The following is an 18,328-nucleotide window of genomic DNA, read 5'->3' on the forward strand; positions in this document are numbered from 1 at the left end:
GACCGAGTCGTCATTTTAAAGCCACGTTGTTGAACTTTGGTAGAACACTCTTGTGTTGTTTCAACTACCTGGGAATGGAACTAGTCCAAACACTAGTCCATCATCTTTATCTGTTGCTTCTGTTGCTCTGTGAGCGAGGGACCGGGAACTAGGCCTGGGACAGGTTAACCCATTTAGGCCTAGGATTATTGACTGCTTTAACTGTTGAAAAACAGCAGATATACAAGCTCACAGCGCGGCACCGAGTGCCGCGCTGCAAGCTTGTAGATCTGCTATTTTTGAAAAATCTAGATTTTCTTTTGCAAGTCTTTGAATTATGTATTTAAAAGCGAACATTTATAACTCAAATATTTGCTTCTGGGGGTCCCTGGAACAACATATTTTGAGATGGGGGTCCGTGGCCAAATACCTGCAATTTTGGGGGTCCTTGACATGAAAAAGTTTGAGAACCACTGATTTAGAGGAAGGATTTAGAAGTCGGGTCAAAGATCGGGTCAAAGATATTCAAAGACTTGCACACATTTTCAAGATTTTACAAAAATAGCAGATCTACAAGCTCGCAGCGCGGCACTCGGTGCCGCGCTGTGAGCTTGTATATCTGCTGTTTTTCAATAGTTAAAGCATAAAATAATGGTTAAAGGGGTTAAAATCTAACGCGACTCGGGGGTTTGAAGCCCCTGGGTGTTCGATCCAGGGAGACCCCTACACTGCCAGTGGTGGGAAAAGTACTCAAATGTTTTACTTAATTCAAAGTATCAATACTGCAAGTTAGAAATACTCTGTTACAAGTAAAAGTCTGGAATACTAAATTTACTTGAGAAAAAGTACAAAAAGTATTGGTATCAAAATGTACTTAAAGTACCAAAAGTAAAAGTACTCATTATGCAGAATGTCTCATTTCAAGTTTTCAAATGTATAAAAATCTTTTGAAAATAGCAGATGTAAAAGCTCGATCGGCTATTTTCAAATGGCCGAAAAATATAGGGCTGAAGTGGTTAATGTACATTTTGTAATAATAATCAAAATCTACAAAGCAACAGTAACTAAAGTTTTCAAATAAACGTATTGGAATAAAGGTACATTATTTGCCTCTGAGATGTAGTGGAGTATAAGTAAAAGTACAGAAAATTGGAAATGGTCAAGTAAAGTACAAATACCTCAAAATTGTACTCAATTACAGTACTTGAGTAAATGTACTTAGTTACTTTACACATAACGTCCACTCGCACAGGTAGAAGCCTCCACTCCCACAAGTCCCCCCTGAACATTGGGTAAACAACAACCAAAGAGATCTGTCTGGGGAAAAGGAGCAGACCAAGTACAGACCACTGGGGGACGCCTGTCAACATAGTATGAAGGGATATAAGTGTTAGGAAAGTTAGAAAGATGCTATGTCAATGCAAAGCCCATTATAGTCGGCCATTTTGTCATTCCTTGCCTAAAGACATAACTGCTATAACCAAACTTTCAGGGGTTTCATTGTAGCTGCAGAGTTTTTCACTCACAACACTGAAAACATTCTCCACTCTGGCAATTAAAACACTACTTTCAATAGTTTGGAGGAATGGACTGGCGCCCACAACCGTTCTTAAAAAGATTACTAATATATATTTGTTTTACTCTTTTTTTAAATAAATTGCAAGTTTTGCATGTTTGCCATACTGTATCTAAATCGTACCACAATAGTTATCCCAAAACTCAGATTCTTGTGTGGACAACCCTGGGTGCACAGCGGCCCCTGACATCCAGGGGCCTCGCCCGAGGCCCACCCGTTTCTTTTGTGTTTGTTTATATGCTAAAAGTGTGATCTTGATCTGAGATCCTTTTCTCCATCACTACTCACAGAGAACAGAAGCAACAGACAGACATGGTCAATATTGGACTTCGATCCCAGGTTCTCCAACCAAAGTTCAACATCGCTTTAACCCTGGAGTCCCTACTTTGGGCATCACTATTTCTATTTTATCTTCTACTACTATATATATATATATATATATATATATATATATATATATAATATATATATTTTTTTAAATAATCAAAATGTTTTAAAAAATCACATTGTATCAATGCGTTGTGAGCTTGTAGCCCTTGTTTCACTATTTGTCTTACTGTTCAACAAAGCATGTATAATTGGGTTAAAGCGAAAAATAATGTGTTCGTTCTCATCATGAGTTGGAACCCATGCTTCTATCTGCAGCCGCAGAGAACCAGTATCCAAGGACGATGTACCGAACTAAAAACGACATCCCTGCCAACCGTCTGCTACATTCAATAACGTCACGAAACGCCGTGGGGTCATGAAGGACGCGGCGAGCTTAGGACTGCATTCAGACTCCCACTCTAGTCCTAACAGATCCAGAAACACCACAGCTACTGTAGTTCTACAGCACTAGCTAAAGTTACAGTTTCCATTAACAAGTGAGGGTTTGGCTCCAATGGAAACTGCAATACAATACAAAAAAGAACAAAAAAAATACATGTTTCACTATCTTTCTAGTACAATACTTGCAGATTTAAATTTACAGCAGGTGTACTCATAAAAGCTGTAACTTGAATACCGGTAGGCCTGGAAAGATTAAACAGTATATATATATATATATATATATATATATATATATATATATATATATATATATATACATATATATTATTTTATATTTTTTTTAAGGACATTAATAGTTAAAAAGCTTTCAAATACTTGCATCGCATGGATCTCTTATAGGGAGAAAAAAACATGATTTTATTTTAGCAAGAAAGCAAATTTAGTTCTACTGAATCTCTTGACCTTGTTTTCTTTACTCCATTATGGGGATACAAGGCTGTCTTTTCTCTCTTTTTTTTTTACATAGCTTCCCGTGAACGCGAGTGTTGAATTCCCATGACCGCGTTATGTACACAAAGGGGACAACAAGCTAGAGGTTGGGCAGTGGTATTTACAGATCAAAGGTCAGTCTCCCCTGAGACAGAACCCTTGCGTGTCTCATAATAAAAGGACAACTGAAGAGAAACTGTAACTGTACTTCCTGCTCTGACTCTACACCGCTGTTCCCCAAACAATGGGTCGGAAACTCGGAATCCAATTTTGTTTCACATTTTTCAAAGACATTTCAGGAGAAATTGTTTTAAAAATAATAATACGTGAAAACAAATTTTAAGCGGTAGTGACAATAGCGCATCGCAACACGCTGTGAGCTTGTACATCAGCTATTTTCACTATTAAAAAGGGCTTAAGTGGTTGATTCATAATGTGTCTTTCTAAGTTTGGGTCCTGGGTATACAGTATGCCAAATGTATCTTTTGCTTCTCCAGCTGAAAAGTTGGGGAGATACTGATCTACAGTATACGGTACAGGCCCACCCACACATAAAGGGGAGTATGGAGTGTAAATGTAGATTTATGTTTTATTATGTTTTATTAACCATGTTAACTCTGCCGTTCCTGATCGTCTATTTTCGAATTCTTAAAAAAATAATAATAATAAAGTTAAGAAAAAGAAAAATAGAGCTTAAGTGGTTAGATGTGTTTGGTGGATTGTTTTCAATGTTTGGATGCTGCTGCAGCAATAGAGCAATCTGGTGAATACAGTTCCAACAGAGGACTAATGATTTGTGACTGTATTATGGGTATGTTATGTTGTACGTTCTCTTCTTGCCAAGTGCAATGTGTCTTCACTGTCTTAATAATCAGTTCCTTCACAATTTTAAATATATCTCTTCGTAGCATCTCTGTAAATATATTGTATTACTGCAGTTCTTTACATAAAAAAAAATATGTTTCTTTTTTGTAATAATTCTTTGTTATGTGCTTGTGCTATCGTTTGGAATGAATGCATCTATCCTCTTTTTTTGTATTGTTATTTGTAAGCAAGTACTGAATCAAATTTGATTTACGTGCAATCGTATCTGGCCAAATAAAAGTGATTCTGATTCTGATCTAGAGAACAGCTAATGCATTACATTACAGGCACAGTGCTCTGTAATGAAACCCTACTCCACTTTGCTAGTTCTATCAATGGGTTTTAGAGAAGGAAAATAACACAATAAATGTCATGGGTCAATGTAACAGCATCTGTTGCTAGGTAACCTTTGTTGCAAATCGTCTCCGTCGGGTAGAAACCTCATACAGTAGGCAGTACATGTCCAAAACTGTTACTGTTCAAAAATGGCAAAAGTAGCTGATCTACAAGCCCGAAATGAGTCACATCGCGCCACGTTAAGATTTCGCGGATCAGCTACTTGTCATGCTTTTGTTGTGACACTGTAGTGTGATCTGCTGTAGGACGTTCATTTTGTCAACACAAAAAAACACAAGAAGTGAGAACAGGGACGTGCTGGGCCCCTGATTCAGCCCGGGAAAAAGAGTTGGAGAGGCCCTCATGGCGCGCTGTAGAGAGAGATCTCTCTCTATAGCGCTGCTGCTACTCAAAGATTTGCCATTTCAGATCATGACAAGTGACAAGCCAGAGGGCCAATTACATGAGTTATATTTCGTCGTTGTCGGGTGGAAACCTTGTATGTCCAAAACCGTTTGTTTTGTATTTATCATTTTAAAAATGATCTAAACTAGTGAAAACGCCTACACACAACGCCTCGCACCGCGAGGCGTTGTGTGCTTGTAGATCTGCTGTTTTCACTACTTTTGTGCGACGGCCTTGTATGATGAAGGAGGGCTTTGCTTTGCGAAAAGAATCTACAAATTTGAAACTTGGAGTTTCTGCCCGATAGTGACAATTTACTTTGTTGGCCGCCCAGCCCCCAAAATGGAACGAAGGCCGACATTTTATTTTGAATTTTTTCCTAATGGCCGGCCTGGACCGGCCGGGAATGAACCGGCCGTTCGGGAGTTGTCCCGCTTTTCCCAATGGCCAGCACGTCCCTGAGTGAGAACATTATTGCCCCGACAGCAACGGAATGTCCTTGGTGTCAGTCAGGAGACGTTTTCAACCCTGAACATTGCACAACAGTGCAGACAAGTTTTCCTTCTTCAAATACAGTATAATATCATCGCCGTTGGGCGGAAACCTTGTATTTACACCTGTTTAGGAAATGGAAACAAGAACCTTTGTAACAATGGATTTGGTGTAGTTATTATTTGGTCGCCCAACAAGAGCTCTTGTCAATACATTTCATTTATAAAACACGAGTGTTCACAGAATCTTTTGAAAATGGCAAAAAACTAGCGGATCTACAAGCGCACGTGCGATGCATCATGAGCCTGTACTGTAGATCGTCTACTCGTAGCTACTGTACTTGTAGCTTGTAGATCGGTTGTGTGATATACATTTACAAAACAACATAAAAATGAAGATACAAGGTTTGCCCGACAGCGAAAATATATATATCTGATGTCCAAACAGAGTTTAGTATCAGGGAGTGGACCGGGAATGTTTATTGAAGTCCGGTCCAGCATACTGGCTATGGCGAAATCTCATTGGCTCAATGTGTACCTCGCTCTGTAACGAAGATTAAACGTGTTATGAGAGGCCTCCCGGGAACGTCTCACACAAACCGGTGAAGGGTTGCATCAGATGTTGGAATTATAAGATTCCATCTTAGCATCTGGCTCAAAATGGCTTACTTGTATTCAAACAAATGAAGTGCATACGCTGGTATTTTAAATTTCACTGACCCACAGTTTGGTATGCATTACACCAGTGTTTCTCAAATGGGGGTACGCAGGGGTACTGCATGGGGTACGTGAGAGAAAACTAGAAAATGGGAATATGTATTTTACTGTTATTGTTAATGATACAACATTGACATTCTTTGTGTGAACCTGCTCACCTGTAAATTGTTAAACCAAACGACACCAACAACTTGACTAGTACAACCGTTATTGAATAGAAAGCAATCTTATTTGCCATTATGCCGTTTTATTTTTGAACATTATTGGCATTGGAACTTTTGATGTCAATATTTCCAAGCAAAATGTTGTAGTCCGAGGAAGGGGGTAACTTGGCTTCAGAAATCAGTGTAAGGGGATGTACTGCAGCCAATAAAACACTGCATAAGACCATGCCTGTAAGGGTCCATTTGGTTCCTGACTATCACTAATTTATATGGGGACCCCCTGGAGGTCCCCCTGGAACCCACTTTGAGAACCACATCTGTAAAGACACCAATATTCATGTGATAAAACCCGAGCACCATAAACCTGACAACTGACGAAGACCGTTGCTTTTGATCGCAGTTAGGGCTGTCACAATTATTACATAATCGTCTAATCGTGATTTTTTGAAATAATCGTGATTTTTTGAAATAATCGTGATTATTTCTAACCCTAACCCATGTTGAAAAATGTTCATATATTTAAAAAAAAGTCAAAAATAGTGGAAGTAGCAGATCTACAAGCTCACAACGCGTCGCATCGCGACGCGTTGTGAGCTTGTAGATCGGCTATTTCCATATCAATGTTCTTTTTTAAGTATAAAGTTGTCAAATATGTCAGTAATTTCTTTGTATATTTAGGTTATGTATCATATCTACCATGTGTAACTTCAAAGCCTAAAAGCCAAACAGAAATGTAATTGTCAACAACAAAAACACAATTAAATCGTTAATCGCAATTATTTGAGTGACAATTAATCGTCATGTAAAATGTCATATCGTGACAGCACTGATCGCAGTCAGGTTTGGGGGGAAAGAAACGTATCGTGTGTCACAACAGCGGTACCAAACGGCTACATTAATTCAGCATTTTGGGACGCAAGGACATAAAACACTCCATATCTCAAAGCCACGGTAAGAACAGATGGAACGTTAAAATTCCAAGCTCAAACTTACTGTACAATGAATCATTCATAAATCTCGCCAACACTCAACCTTTCCCCTGCGCTTCTATGGGAACGCTTTCACTGTGTGTGTGTGTGTGTGTGTGTGTGTGTGTGTGTGTGTGTGTGTGTGTGTGAGCGTGCGTGCGTGCGTGCGTGCGTGCGTGTGTGTGCGTGTGTGCGTGCGTGTGTGTGTTTGCTTTAGTTGCTATGTTTTTTCCAGTGAAGCGTGTCACAAATATAATTCATGACCTTTTCGCAATGTAAAATGAAATGAAACGCACAACACCGGGGAGCCCTCGCGGTGCAAATTAAAGCGTGTATGAAAAGTGACGGACTTCCAGTTTAACCTGCTTTGACATTCTTTTCTTTATAATATCAACATAATTGCTTTCTCCCACAAACGCTTGTTCGGTAAACACAGGGGTTGAAAATATGACTTTGCAATCAACAAATCATTCCCACCTCGAGGTTCCCGAAAGCTAAATACATAAATTACACAAAGTAGAAAAATAAGCTAAGAGAACATTTTCAGCTAGTTTACTTGGGCACCCACAGTCACAACAGCACACAATACAATAAAAAACCCCAGTGTTCATTTATCCACTTGTAACTCACAGAGTGTACAAATGGAATTTGTACCATCTCTGAATCCATTTGTACACTCTCTGAATTAAGGTGCTGTACGCTAAATCAAATGTTTTTTGTTTGTTTGTTCAAGTCACTCGATATTCTAATAGCAATGATTGCTCAGTAACCCTGTCTCTCCAGCTCTTTAGTACAATGGTTCCAAACCTTTTAGCTTGTGACCCAAAAGAAAAATTAGACGTTTGCCCGGGACCCAAACTAGTCCTCTCTCCATATTGGATGAAATCATATAACTGTAACCCAGTGTTAGGGTTAGCCTCAGGGGTGAGATGCCGTGGGCGAGCCCAGACTTATTTAGCTGCACGCACACGCGCCACACATGCACGCACATGAATCATCACGTCACGATTTAATTTAGAGGGGCACCACTTCTAAAATCCACATCACACCACTGGTTAGCCTATATGATATGGTTTGATGGTTCTCAAACTTTTAGATTTCAATGTCTTCCCTTAACTCTGACAGTGTACAAATGGAACCAAATGGACCAGATAGGGTCCATTTGGTTCCATTTCTACGCAGTCAGAGTTACAGACTTGTGAGGGTCAATTTAGACCCCCACAAAGGACCCTAGAGAGTCCCTGAAATCCACTTTGAGAACCAAGGCCCTAACCCAAGCGGAAAATGTAGGTTCTGTTTACTAAACAGCTGGGGGGAGATGGGGAGACCTCTGTTATTGAACAAACACTGCAATGCATGGCAGTGGGTGTGGTTTTCTGGTGCTACTCAAAAAAAAATCGGTCATACATTTTTCCCCCATAAAGATTTACAAAAATATTTATACAAAATTATTTTAAGCCTAGAATCAAGCCATGCAGGTTCCTGTTAAATCATGTCCTGTTAAATCATGTCCATGAAACCTTTGATTCTGTGAAAAAAAAAATTATAATAATAATAATTATATGATATACTACATTTAATAAATACCCTTTGTTTAGTGGTTTTCAATTATTGTCACGTAGGTCGCAGTTAACTATGAAAACCGGCACATCTTGTCCGTATGTCCTTCCTTCTGTAACGCCTAAATGTTGTTGAAATTGTGACATCACATCGATGTGACATCACCTCATCAATAGATCAAACTCTGGATATCCATACTGGACCATCACCTAGATCTCCATGGATGATGCCCTGCGAGGGCAACCACACTAAGAATCCCTTTAATGCTCATCAATATTAAGCCCATATCTGGGAATGCCCATATATGGACATATTGTGTCAGTTTAACCAGTCCAATTTATATATAAATATTTTTTGTAAATCTCTATGGGGGAAAAAAACGAATGGCCGACAGAAAACCACGACCACGGATATGCCCTATTAGAGCTATGTATAATACGTTATGCACCTTTAAATGAACACCCATGACCTTTCAGTGTAGGGTCAGTGGACTAGCATGTGACATAAAGTAGCACCCTCCAAGAACCTCTCGCAGTCTCTGTTGAGTTTTGGCTGCAGAGGGAGACTGCTACATTTAGAGCCGAGGCTCTCGGCCAGGGAGCTAGGTTGGCAGCGGCCATTGTGAACTTTTGCCCAGTCAAAGTGCTCATTACTAAAGGAGTCCATACAGAAGGGAAAGAAGACTACGTTTTTAACTCCTTGCTCGCACACCATTGAGACATTATAGGCAATGGCAGTGGTAAAAGGGAGAACAAGGCAGCTTAATTACACCGGCAGTGGGGCTTCATTTGGGTTGGCTTACCCTGGCAACAAGTGTTCCTACTGTACCAGGGGCTATGCGTCAATACACTTACAAATCCCCCCGCCGCGAGTTCAGGCTGTGTACTCAAAAGTGCAGTTAACAAAATAAGAGAACCTTCGGGCTCTGTAGGTTTGCATACCTGTGCGAGAGCCAGTTCACATTATAGACTTCCCAGTTGCGTGGGTTTGTTTTAATTTGATGCCAACATCCCCATCCGCACTGACTTGAACCCCAAAGCATCTAACGCATTAACGACGGACCCACTGTGGCTATGAGTTATATCTGGACATCAACAAACCTGATTGCACACAAGCCCAGAACCTTGAGCAGGTTTAAAGGGAAAGAGGACTAAAGTGGTGGATACAGTGTTCACGACATTCACACACACGCACGCACGCACGCACACGTGGGCACGCACGCAAGCACGCACACACACACACACACACACACACACACACACACACACACACACACACACACACACACACACACACTCGGCAGGCTGAAAGTGGAGGCATTCACTGGCCTGTAAAGGAATTAGATCTTCAGGGAGGTTAACACAATGATGCTACCACAATGGTGTGACATCAATAGATTTGCTCCTTGTAACAATTTGGGAGAACATTTAAGATAAGCTCTTATGATCCAGCTATGGGGGGGGGGGGGGGGGGACATAAGATAAGATCTTATCATCCAGCTATAGGTTTGAGGGGTACATAAGATAAGTTAAGCTCTTATCATCCAGCTATAGGTTTGAGGGGGACATAAGATAAGATCTTATCATCCAGCTATAGGTTTGAGGGGGACATAAGATAAGATCTTATCCATCATCCAGCTATAGGTTTGAGGGGTACTATATAAGATAAGTAAGCTCTTATCATCCAGCTATAGGTTTGGGGGGGACATAAGATAAGATCTTATCATCCAGCTATAGGTTTCAGGGGGACATAAGATAAGATCTTATCATCCAACTATAGGTTTGAGGGGTACATAAGATAAGTTAAGCTCTTATCATCCAGCTATAGGTTTGGGGGGGACATAGATAAGATCTTATCTATCATCCAGCTATAGGTTTGAGGGGGACATAAGATAAGATCTTATCTATCATCCAGCTATAGGTTTGAGGGGGACATAAGATAAGTTAAGCTCTTATCATCCAGCTATAGGTTTGGGGGGGACATAGATAATATCTTATCTATCATCCAGCTATAGGTTTGAGGGGGACATAAGATAAGTTAAGCTCTTATCATCCAGCTATAGATTTGGTCATCTTTGACGGACCAATCGGTGGCGCTCCTCTGTGTTTCCTCACCGCCACCAGCCACTAACACAGAGGGTTCTTCCAAAGAGGCTCGCTCTGATTGGCCAGGCGTCGCAGGACGGAAGGAGGAAAAGTCTTATTGTCCGACTTCTAGACGAGCATGTGGATCTCGTTGTACTCGTCCCGTCCGTCTTCATCGAAGTTGGGAGAGTCCTCGTCACAGTCCAACTGTGAATACAGACAACATCATCACCATAGTATGAAAACATGCAGCTCATGTCTGTCCGTCTGTCTGTCTGTCTGTCACACCTCATGCTCCATGAATCCTGAATGTGCAATGTGACATCAAAGACCACATGAGACTGACACAATATGTCCAGATATGGGCATCTGACATCATAGATGTCTGACGTCATAGACCGCATGAGGCTTAATGTTGATGACATCAGGGATCTCCATATACAGTATGGGCATAAAAGGGATTGTATTGTGGTAGCTCCTAACAGGGCATCATCTGAGAATGCCCATATATGGACATATTGTGTCAGTCTCTTGTGGTCTATGACATCAGACATCTATGATGTCAGATGCCCATATTTGGACATATTGTGTCAGTTTCTTGTGGTCTATGACATCAGACATCTATGATGTCAGACGTCAGTCATCTCCATATTTGGTAGATGACCCAAGGTGGAGGGTTACTTAAGGTGGAGGGTTACTTAATTATTTTAAACTTTAGCTATTGAAAAATAGCAGATATACAAGTTCACAGCGCGGCACCGAGTGCTGCGCCGCAAGTTTGTATATCTGCTATTTTTGAAAAATCTTGAAAATTGGTCTTTGAATGTTTCAAATCCTCCGAAGGTTTTTTGAAAAAGCCATGTTTCCCCCATCTCAAAACATTTAGTTCCAGGGACGCCCCAGAAGCAAAATTTGAGTTCCAAATGTTCGCTTAAAAAAATAGCAGATATACAAGCTCACAGCGCGGCACTCGGTGCCGCGCTGTGAGCTTGTATATCTGCTATTTTTCAATAGTTAAAGCACAAAATAACGCCAAGTGAATCCTTGTACCCAGGGCTCAGAATTTGGTCCGACACCCCTAGCTGGCCTTACCGCCTGCAGCTCGCGCTCCTGGAAGATCCTGGACAGCACGAGGCGGCGGAGCGGCACGGTCATGATGAGGATGAAGGGGAACGCCAGCGAGGCCACGGTGGACTTGACCGCCCACAGCGCCACGATGCACAGCAGCTGGATGATGGTGAACATGTTCATGCGCCATGTCTTCACCTGCACGCACGCACGCACGGGGGCCGAGAGACATAGAGAGAGAGGGAGAGAGAGAGAGAGAGGGAGAGAGACATAGAGAGAGAGAGAGAGAGAGAGCATGCCACGATCCCGGATTACACCAGTGCACTGGTTCCCAAACACTGGGTCGAGACCCATTTGTGGGTTGCGGACATTATTTTTATGGGTCCCTTATTTTTTATTTTTTTTCTATAATATTATTTCAAGACAATTTCAAAAAACACTCCCCAAAAATGATTTTCAGGAATAAAAAATAAATAAATGCAATGATTTATTTTTTTCTCATTTGATTTCATTAATAGGTAAAAGAAAAATATAAGAAATTAGAAACACAAATGTTTAAGAAGTAGAGAAAATAGCCGATCTACAATCTCTTGTAGATCTCCTGTTTTCACTAGTTTGGGTCTCGGGCAAATGTCTAATTTCTCTTTTGGGTCTCGAGCTAAAAAGTTTGGGAACGCATAACGTTAATAGCATAACGTTAATAGCATATTGTTAATATTAAAATAATAATGATAATGTCATTGTATTTATCTTTAAAAGGTTGACAATGTTGTTTTCACTGTGATACCGATAAATCGATTAATTGATACTTAGTCTGCTCTTTCTCCGAATATGGACGCTATAGGGTTCAAGTGGTTAATATAAAAAAAGGGGAAGAAAAAGTTTCTATCACACAAAGATTTGGAGGACCCCCTGTAGTAACTCTGAGGACCCCTAGGGGTCCAAGACCCCCTGTTGAAGACCCCTGCTTTAACCCTTGTGGAACACGGATACTTTCACGTTTTTTAACACACATTTAGGACACAAACACATCACACATGTAGAACATGATTAGACACTTGAGTGCAGAGTTCTTCCCCTATATAAACTTCTGCATGTTTGAAGCTCCATCTAGTGGAGGAAGCGTGTATCGAAACACTTATGAAGACCATAAGAAGAACATGCCCGATCGTTTATTTACAGTGTTTAATTATAACGGCCAATAAACTGTATCCCATGTAACTTATGCATCTAATGCTCTCTCTTAATCTTATTATTATTATTTTTATTTATTTTTTTAATGGAGAAATTGACTTAGAACACAGCCAAATCGTCAGTATTCATTCTGTGTAACTCCAAGAGTGTACAAGAGTGTACAGGCTCAGAGTTTACCCATTAAAACCAGGAAAGCATCCATTGGTTGCGCTCAGGTGTTCCACTCTGAAAATAGCAGATCTATATGCTCGCAGCTTGTAGATCGGCTATTTTCAGCATGCAAACTGTCGACAAAATCAACTGCAGATTTATTCCTCCAAAATATACTTATGACATTTAGTCGACTAACACTAAAACATCCCGGCTGATTAAAAAAACGAAACAAAAAGTAAATGAAATTTGACTTAAAAATAGGGATGGGACGATTTGCGATGTCATCGTTTATCGTGATAGAAAAACACTCACGATAATCGTATCGTGGAGATTATTTGCAGAGCTGCATATCCGGTACCACTTGAACCCTCTATAATTGGTAAAAGGTACTTATAATAAATATACGTACTTGATACAGTCTTTTTTCCCACTCTATCAAATGTCTTTGCCAAAACATAGCCGATCTACAAGCTCACGACGCGCTGTGAGCTTGTAGATCTGCTATGTTTTGGCAAATGTTCCACCCCAGGATAATGGATTTTGATTATCACAATAATCGTGATACCTGATAATCGTGAGACATCTTCATATCGTCCCATCCCTACTTACAAAGATTAGGGTACACATTATTGTGTATCATTATTTTATGCTTTAACTATTGAAAAATAACAGATATACAAGCTCACAGCGCGCTGCGAGCTTGTAGATCTGCTATTTTTGAAAGATCGTGAAAATTAGAATTTTGACCCGATTCTATATGTGTCTTTTGAATCCTTCTAAGGTTTTTTGAAAAACCAATGTTTCTATGTCAGCAATCTGGCTAGCCATCATCAAAGAAAAGGTCCTTTTCACTTAAATGGATCTCAGTTAGTCTGTTCTTGAGAGAGTCAAGAACAGTGGCTCTCAAACTTTTTCATGTGAAGGACCCCCAAAATGATATGTATTTGGCCACGGACCCCTATCTCAACATATTTAGTTCCAGGGACCACCCAGAAGCAAAATTTGAGTTACAAATGTTCGCTTGAAAAATACATTCAAAGATTTGCAAATATTTTCACGACTTTTTCAAAAATAGCAGATCTACAAGCTCGCAGCGCGGCACTCGGTGCAGCGCTGTGAGCTTGTATATCTGCTATTTTTCACTGGTTAAAGCATTCAATAATTCCAGGCCTAAATGGGTTAAGAAACAAACTCAAATTGTGTGCCGTCATAAAATGGGCGCCTGCCCCGTACCTTGGTGACGTAGATGTGGTCCGGGTGGTGCTTGGCGGGCGTGCACATGAGCGTGATGCGCTCGTACAGCTGGATGCCCGTCAGCGACGTGACGCCCATGTAGAGGAAGATCCCGAAGAGCACGGCCAGCGGGATGAGACGCAGCACGTCCGTCATCACGATGGACATGCCTGGTGAGCAGCGGCGGAGGAAAGTAAGGGAGAGTGTTTTTTGCAGCTCTTTCAGTCCGAGTGTATCAAAAAAGCAACTGGGTAAACAGTGGCGTCAGTTCAGAAAAAGCTAAGGTATGGCAACATGACTGGTGTCTAAGACACCAGTCATGTTGCCATACCTTAGCAACAGGCATGATACATTTATTTTAAGAAGTACATTTTATTTTTCCCCCCGTTTCTACGGTTTCTTGGGCTGGATATGGCAGCCTGGAACGGTTGTTCAAGTGCAGCTAAACTTGGCATGTTAGTAAACGTGCCACAATTAACTTTAATGCATTGCACCTGTGCAGCTGACCTGCAGAACCTGGGAATATACCATTTTGTCAAGATGGGAGAATACAAGTGTGGAGAATATAATTATAATACCTAAGTGACCATTTTGTTAAATTTAGCATTTGTAGATAGACAAAGAGACATTCATGGATTTATATTTAAAAGTAAAAGTAACTTTTCATTTTCCCCCCTTGGCCCAGGGTATGGCAGCTACATACCCCTGCCATACCCAATTGACGCCCCTGTAAGGGACAGTGTTTTTTGCAGCTCTTTCAGTCCGAGTGTATCAAAAAAGCAACTGGGTTAAGGCAGCGGAAGCTTGTGATTGGCTGCGCGGAGGTGACGAAAGTATGGGGGACAGAGATACCCCTAAACCTAACCTTAACCTTAACCCTAACCTCAGTAAAACTAACGCTGGTGAATGCTAACCTGGTGAATGCTAACCTGCCAAAGCTGGTGAATGCTAACCTGGTGCTTAACCCAGTTGCTTTTTTTATACACTCGGACTGAAAGACCGGCAAAAAACAGATGTTTTGACGTAATGCTGTAGGAAATTCAAAACATTTGATTTTTTATATGAATTAAAATCAAATCAACGAAATTCCATGAATCAGAAAACTGTTTTAAGAAGTACTGAACATCTACGCGTTGTGAGCTCGTAGATCGGTCATTTTCGCTAGCTTGGCTCCTGTTGGGAGACGTCGAATTTCTCTCTTGCGTCTCGAGCTAAAGAGTTGGGGAACCAGCGATCTACAGCAACTGTGATTATGTACTGTCTTCTTACCCAGTGGTTCTCAACCTTTTCAGGCTGCAACCCCCAAAATAATCATATTTCAACTGACGACCACTAAGAGTTCATTTTCTATAACACGGTTCTATTGCGAAAATTGCAGATCTACATGCTCACAACGCCTCGAGGCGTTGTGAGCATGTAGATCGGCTATTTTCACAATTTCTGCCTCTAATATTTGACAATTTGACCAATATTTAATTTGTCATTTTAGAGGTATTAAAAATTCCTCAGATTTTCACTTTAGAAATGTGGGTATCTGCACATTTATACACTTAAACTTCATGTCGGTTTGTTTACTGTTAAGTGAGAAAACAACGTTGCACATTAAGTTAATCATCTGGGAAACCCCCCCAACATAATTTGCGGACCCCCTAGCTCTGGTCCAGCGCGTCAGCTGCACTGACGCTCTGACAGAACTGTCGCTAAATGAGTAGACCGGGATTTCTCAGCCCATACGAGCGCTCAACTTGAGTCAAAATAAACTAAACCACGTCACTACTCACCAAACCAAAGTTAGTTTAGCGTTGTTGAAACCTCTCAGCACCCCACCCACTCTGTAAAATACATTATTTTTGTCATGAAATAAAACGCAACCACCTCGAGCCACCCAGCTCGAGGTGGGTGGGGTGCAGAGAGCTTTCCCACCGAGGAGAATAGACTTTTCAAGTCTTTAGTGACGTAGTTTAGTTTATTTTGACTCAAGTTGAGCGCTCGTAGGGCCTGAGAAATCCCGGGTCTAGTCATTTAGCGACGGGTCTGTCAGAGCGTCAGCAGGGGCGTCACACCAAATGCTGGGCCCTGGGTACAAGGATTCACTACGGGCCCCCCATGAATGTTAACTATTGAAAAATAGCAGATATACAAGCTCACAGCGCGGCACCGAGTGCCGCGCTGCGAGCTTGTAGATCTGCTATTTTTGAAAAATCGTGAAAATGTGTGCAAGAAACCTATGTCAAGGACCCCCAAGATGATATGTATTTGGCCACGGACCCCGATCTCAAAATATTTAGTTCCAGGGACCCCCAGAAGCAAAATTTGAGTTAGAAATGTTCGCTTAAAAAATACATATTCAAAGATATTCAAAGATTTTCACAACTTTTCAAAAATAGCAGATCTACAAGCTCGCAGTGCGGCACTCGGTGCCACGCTGTGAGCTTGTATATCTGCTATTTTTCAATAGATAAAGTTATTAGGGCCCCTCCACCTTGGGCCCCGGTAACTCAGTCCCACTTTCCTACCCCTTGTGACGCCCCTGAGCGTCAGTGCAGCTGACGTTCTGGACCAGAGCTAGGGACCTCCCCCAACCTGTCCTCTTACCCACGAGCACGGCGACCACCAGGCCGGTCACCCTCTGCTCCTTCACCTCCTGGATCACGGGCTTCTCGCCGGGCGCCGTGGCCTTGCTCATGACGGTGAGCGCGTTGACGTGCGTGACGGAGCGCACGGTGGCGGCGGTGAGCCACGGCAGGCCCAGCAGGGGGCAGAAGGCCCCCAGCGTGACGATCAGCAGCAGGTCCAGGTGGAAGCCCGAGCCCTTGACCAGACGCCGCTCCTTCTTGCTGACGATCAGCCTGGCGGGGAAGGGAAGGGTCGACACGGAAGGCTTATAGCAGGGGTCTTCAACAACAGGGGGTCCGGGACCCCTAGCGGGTCCTCAGAGTTACTAAAGGGGGGGGCCACCAAATCCTTGTTTGATAGGATAATTATTTTCAATTAAAAATCTTTGAACCCTCGCATCCCTATCCTGAGAACTTTAGCCAAAAATAGAAGATCAGCTTTTTTTTCTTTTTTTTTTCTGTAACCCCCAAAACCCCAAAGGTCCATTGGGTTCAATAGACCTTTTCTGTCCCTTTTCTGATTGGTCATGCTATGACATCACTATATCTAATATAAATGGTGAGACGGAATTCATTTCCCAGTGGATTCCCACGCGACTCGCGTCAGTGCATTTTTCATTTTAAGTTGAGTGTTCTCAAAAAGAAACTTCAATCAAATCTAAGATTATCTAAGCTTCAAATTGATTAGAAACACTTCTTAACTCTACTACTGCCAGATTATTTATTTATTTATTGGGTCTGGTGCCATCAAAAAGCGGCTTACCTTTGCGACGTTATAGTAGATAGATAGACATTTATTTATTTATTTATTTTTTTATTTTTTTATTGTGCAATAGTGCACTTTGGTCTGCCAGGCAGCAGAGGGCGGCGTCATGCAAGAATGAATGTGAATTTGCCTGTTATGTGTTGCCGTACATTCAGTGTAGTCACGGGCCACAGAGGCTCACGGCCAGAGGAAATCAACAAGGAAGTGAATTGGTCTCCGTTGATGTTAACGCATAATGGATTTTTTACACCATCACCGCGGAAAATGTGTTTACAGTACACGGTGGCGCGACCCCTCATCAGCTTACAGTCATCAGACGAGGTAAACGAACGAGCGCCGTATTGGCGCGCCGCGACCTGAAAAATTGGGGCGAACAGGAACGTTCAAAGCAGAATAAGAGTTAACAAGATATCCGTCCAAAACATCGGTAATCAGTTTAGGACTCTCAAGTGGCACTGGTCGGGGCTCTAATCTAAATCTAAATAACTTGTGTATGATATGACGTAGTGTATTTTCACAGGTGAGATAAGGTGAGATAAATTTTGAACCCAGCTCGTTGCAAATAACCCAGCTCGTTTGTATATGTATAAATGTTTGTATATATGTTTTGAATACATGACTGCTGTGTCGTAAGACAAATTTCAGTGTGAACTGACAATAAAGTACTATATCATATCATTATGCATTTCTATGCTCTGAACGACGGCAAGCGGAGCGGCCCAATTCACATCCATTCTTTGCATAAGGCTGCCCTCTGCCGCCAGCTAGGCTAAAGTACACATATAATAAATAAAAATAAAAATAAATCGTTTGGAAATAATGAATAGATCTTTTTGTATAACATCGCAAAGGTAAGCTGCTTTTTGCTGGCACCAGCCCCAATAAATAAATAATA

At 41.4% G+C, this 18,328-nt stretch overlaps 1 protein-coding gene across 1 annotated transcript in view; it reads right to left on the reverse strand.

Annotated features, from left to right (window-relative positions):
* Window positions 1-10,533: 10,533 nt before the first annotated feature.
* Window positions 10,534-18,328, reverse strand: part of slc4a3 (solute carrier family 4 member 3) — a gene marked incomplete at both ends in the record, with an annotated part of 100,241 nt that continues 92,446 nt past the window's right edge. The window contains 4 exons of the mRNA XM_080752849.1: window positions 10,534-10,611; window positions 11,497-11,670; window positions 14,053-14,222; window positions 16,648-16,901. Of these exons, the coding sequence (XP_080608975.1) occupies window positions 10,534-10,611; window positions 11,497-11,670; window positions 14,053-14,222; window positions 16,648-16,901 (676 nt within the window). The remainder of the gene's footprint in view (window positions 10,612-11,496; window positions 11,671-14,052; window positions 14,223-16,647; window positions 16,902-18,328) is intronic.

Source organism: Nannobrachium achirus (genome assembly GCF_963921795.1).
Source record: "Nannobrachium achirus genome assembly, chromosome: 22".
Lineage (NCBI taxonomy): Eukaryota > Metazoa > Chordata > Actinopteri > Myctophiformes > Myctophidae > Nannobrachium > Nannobrachium achirus.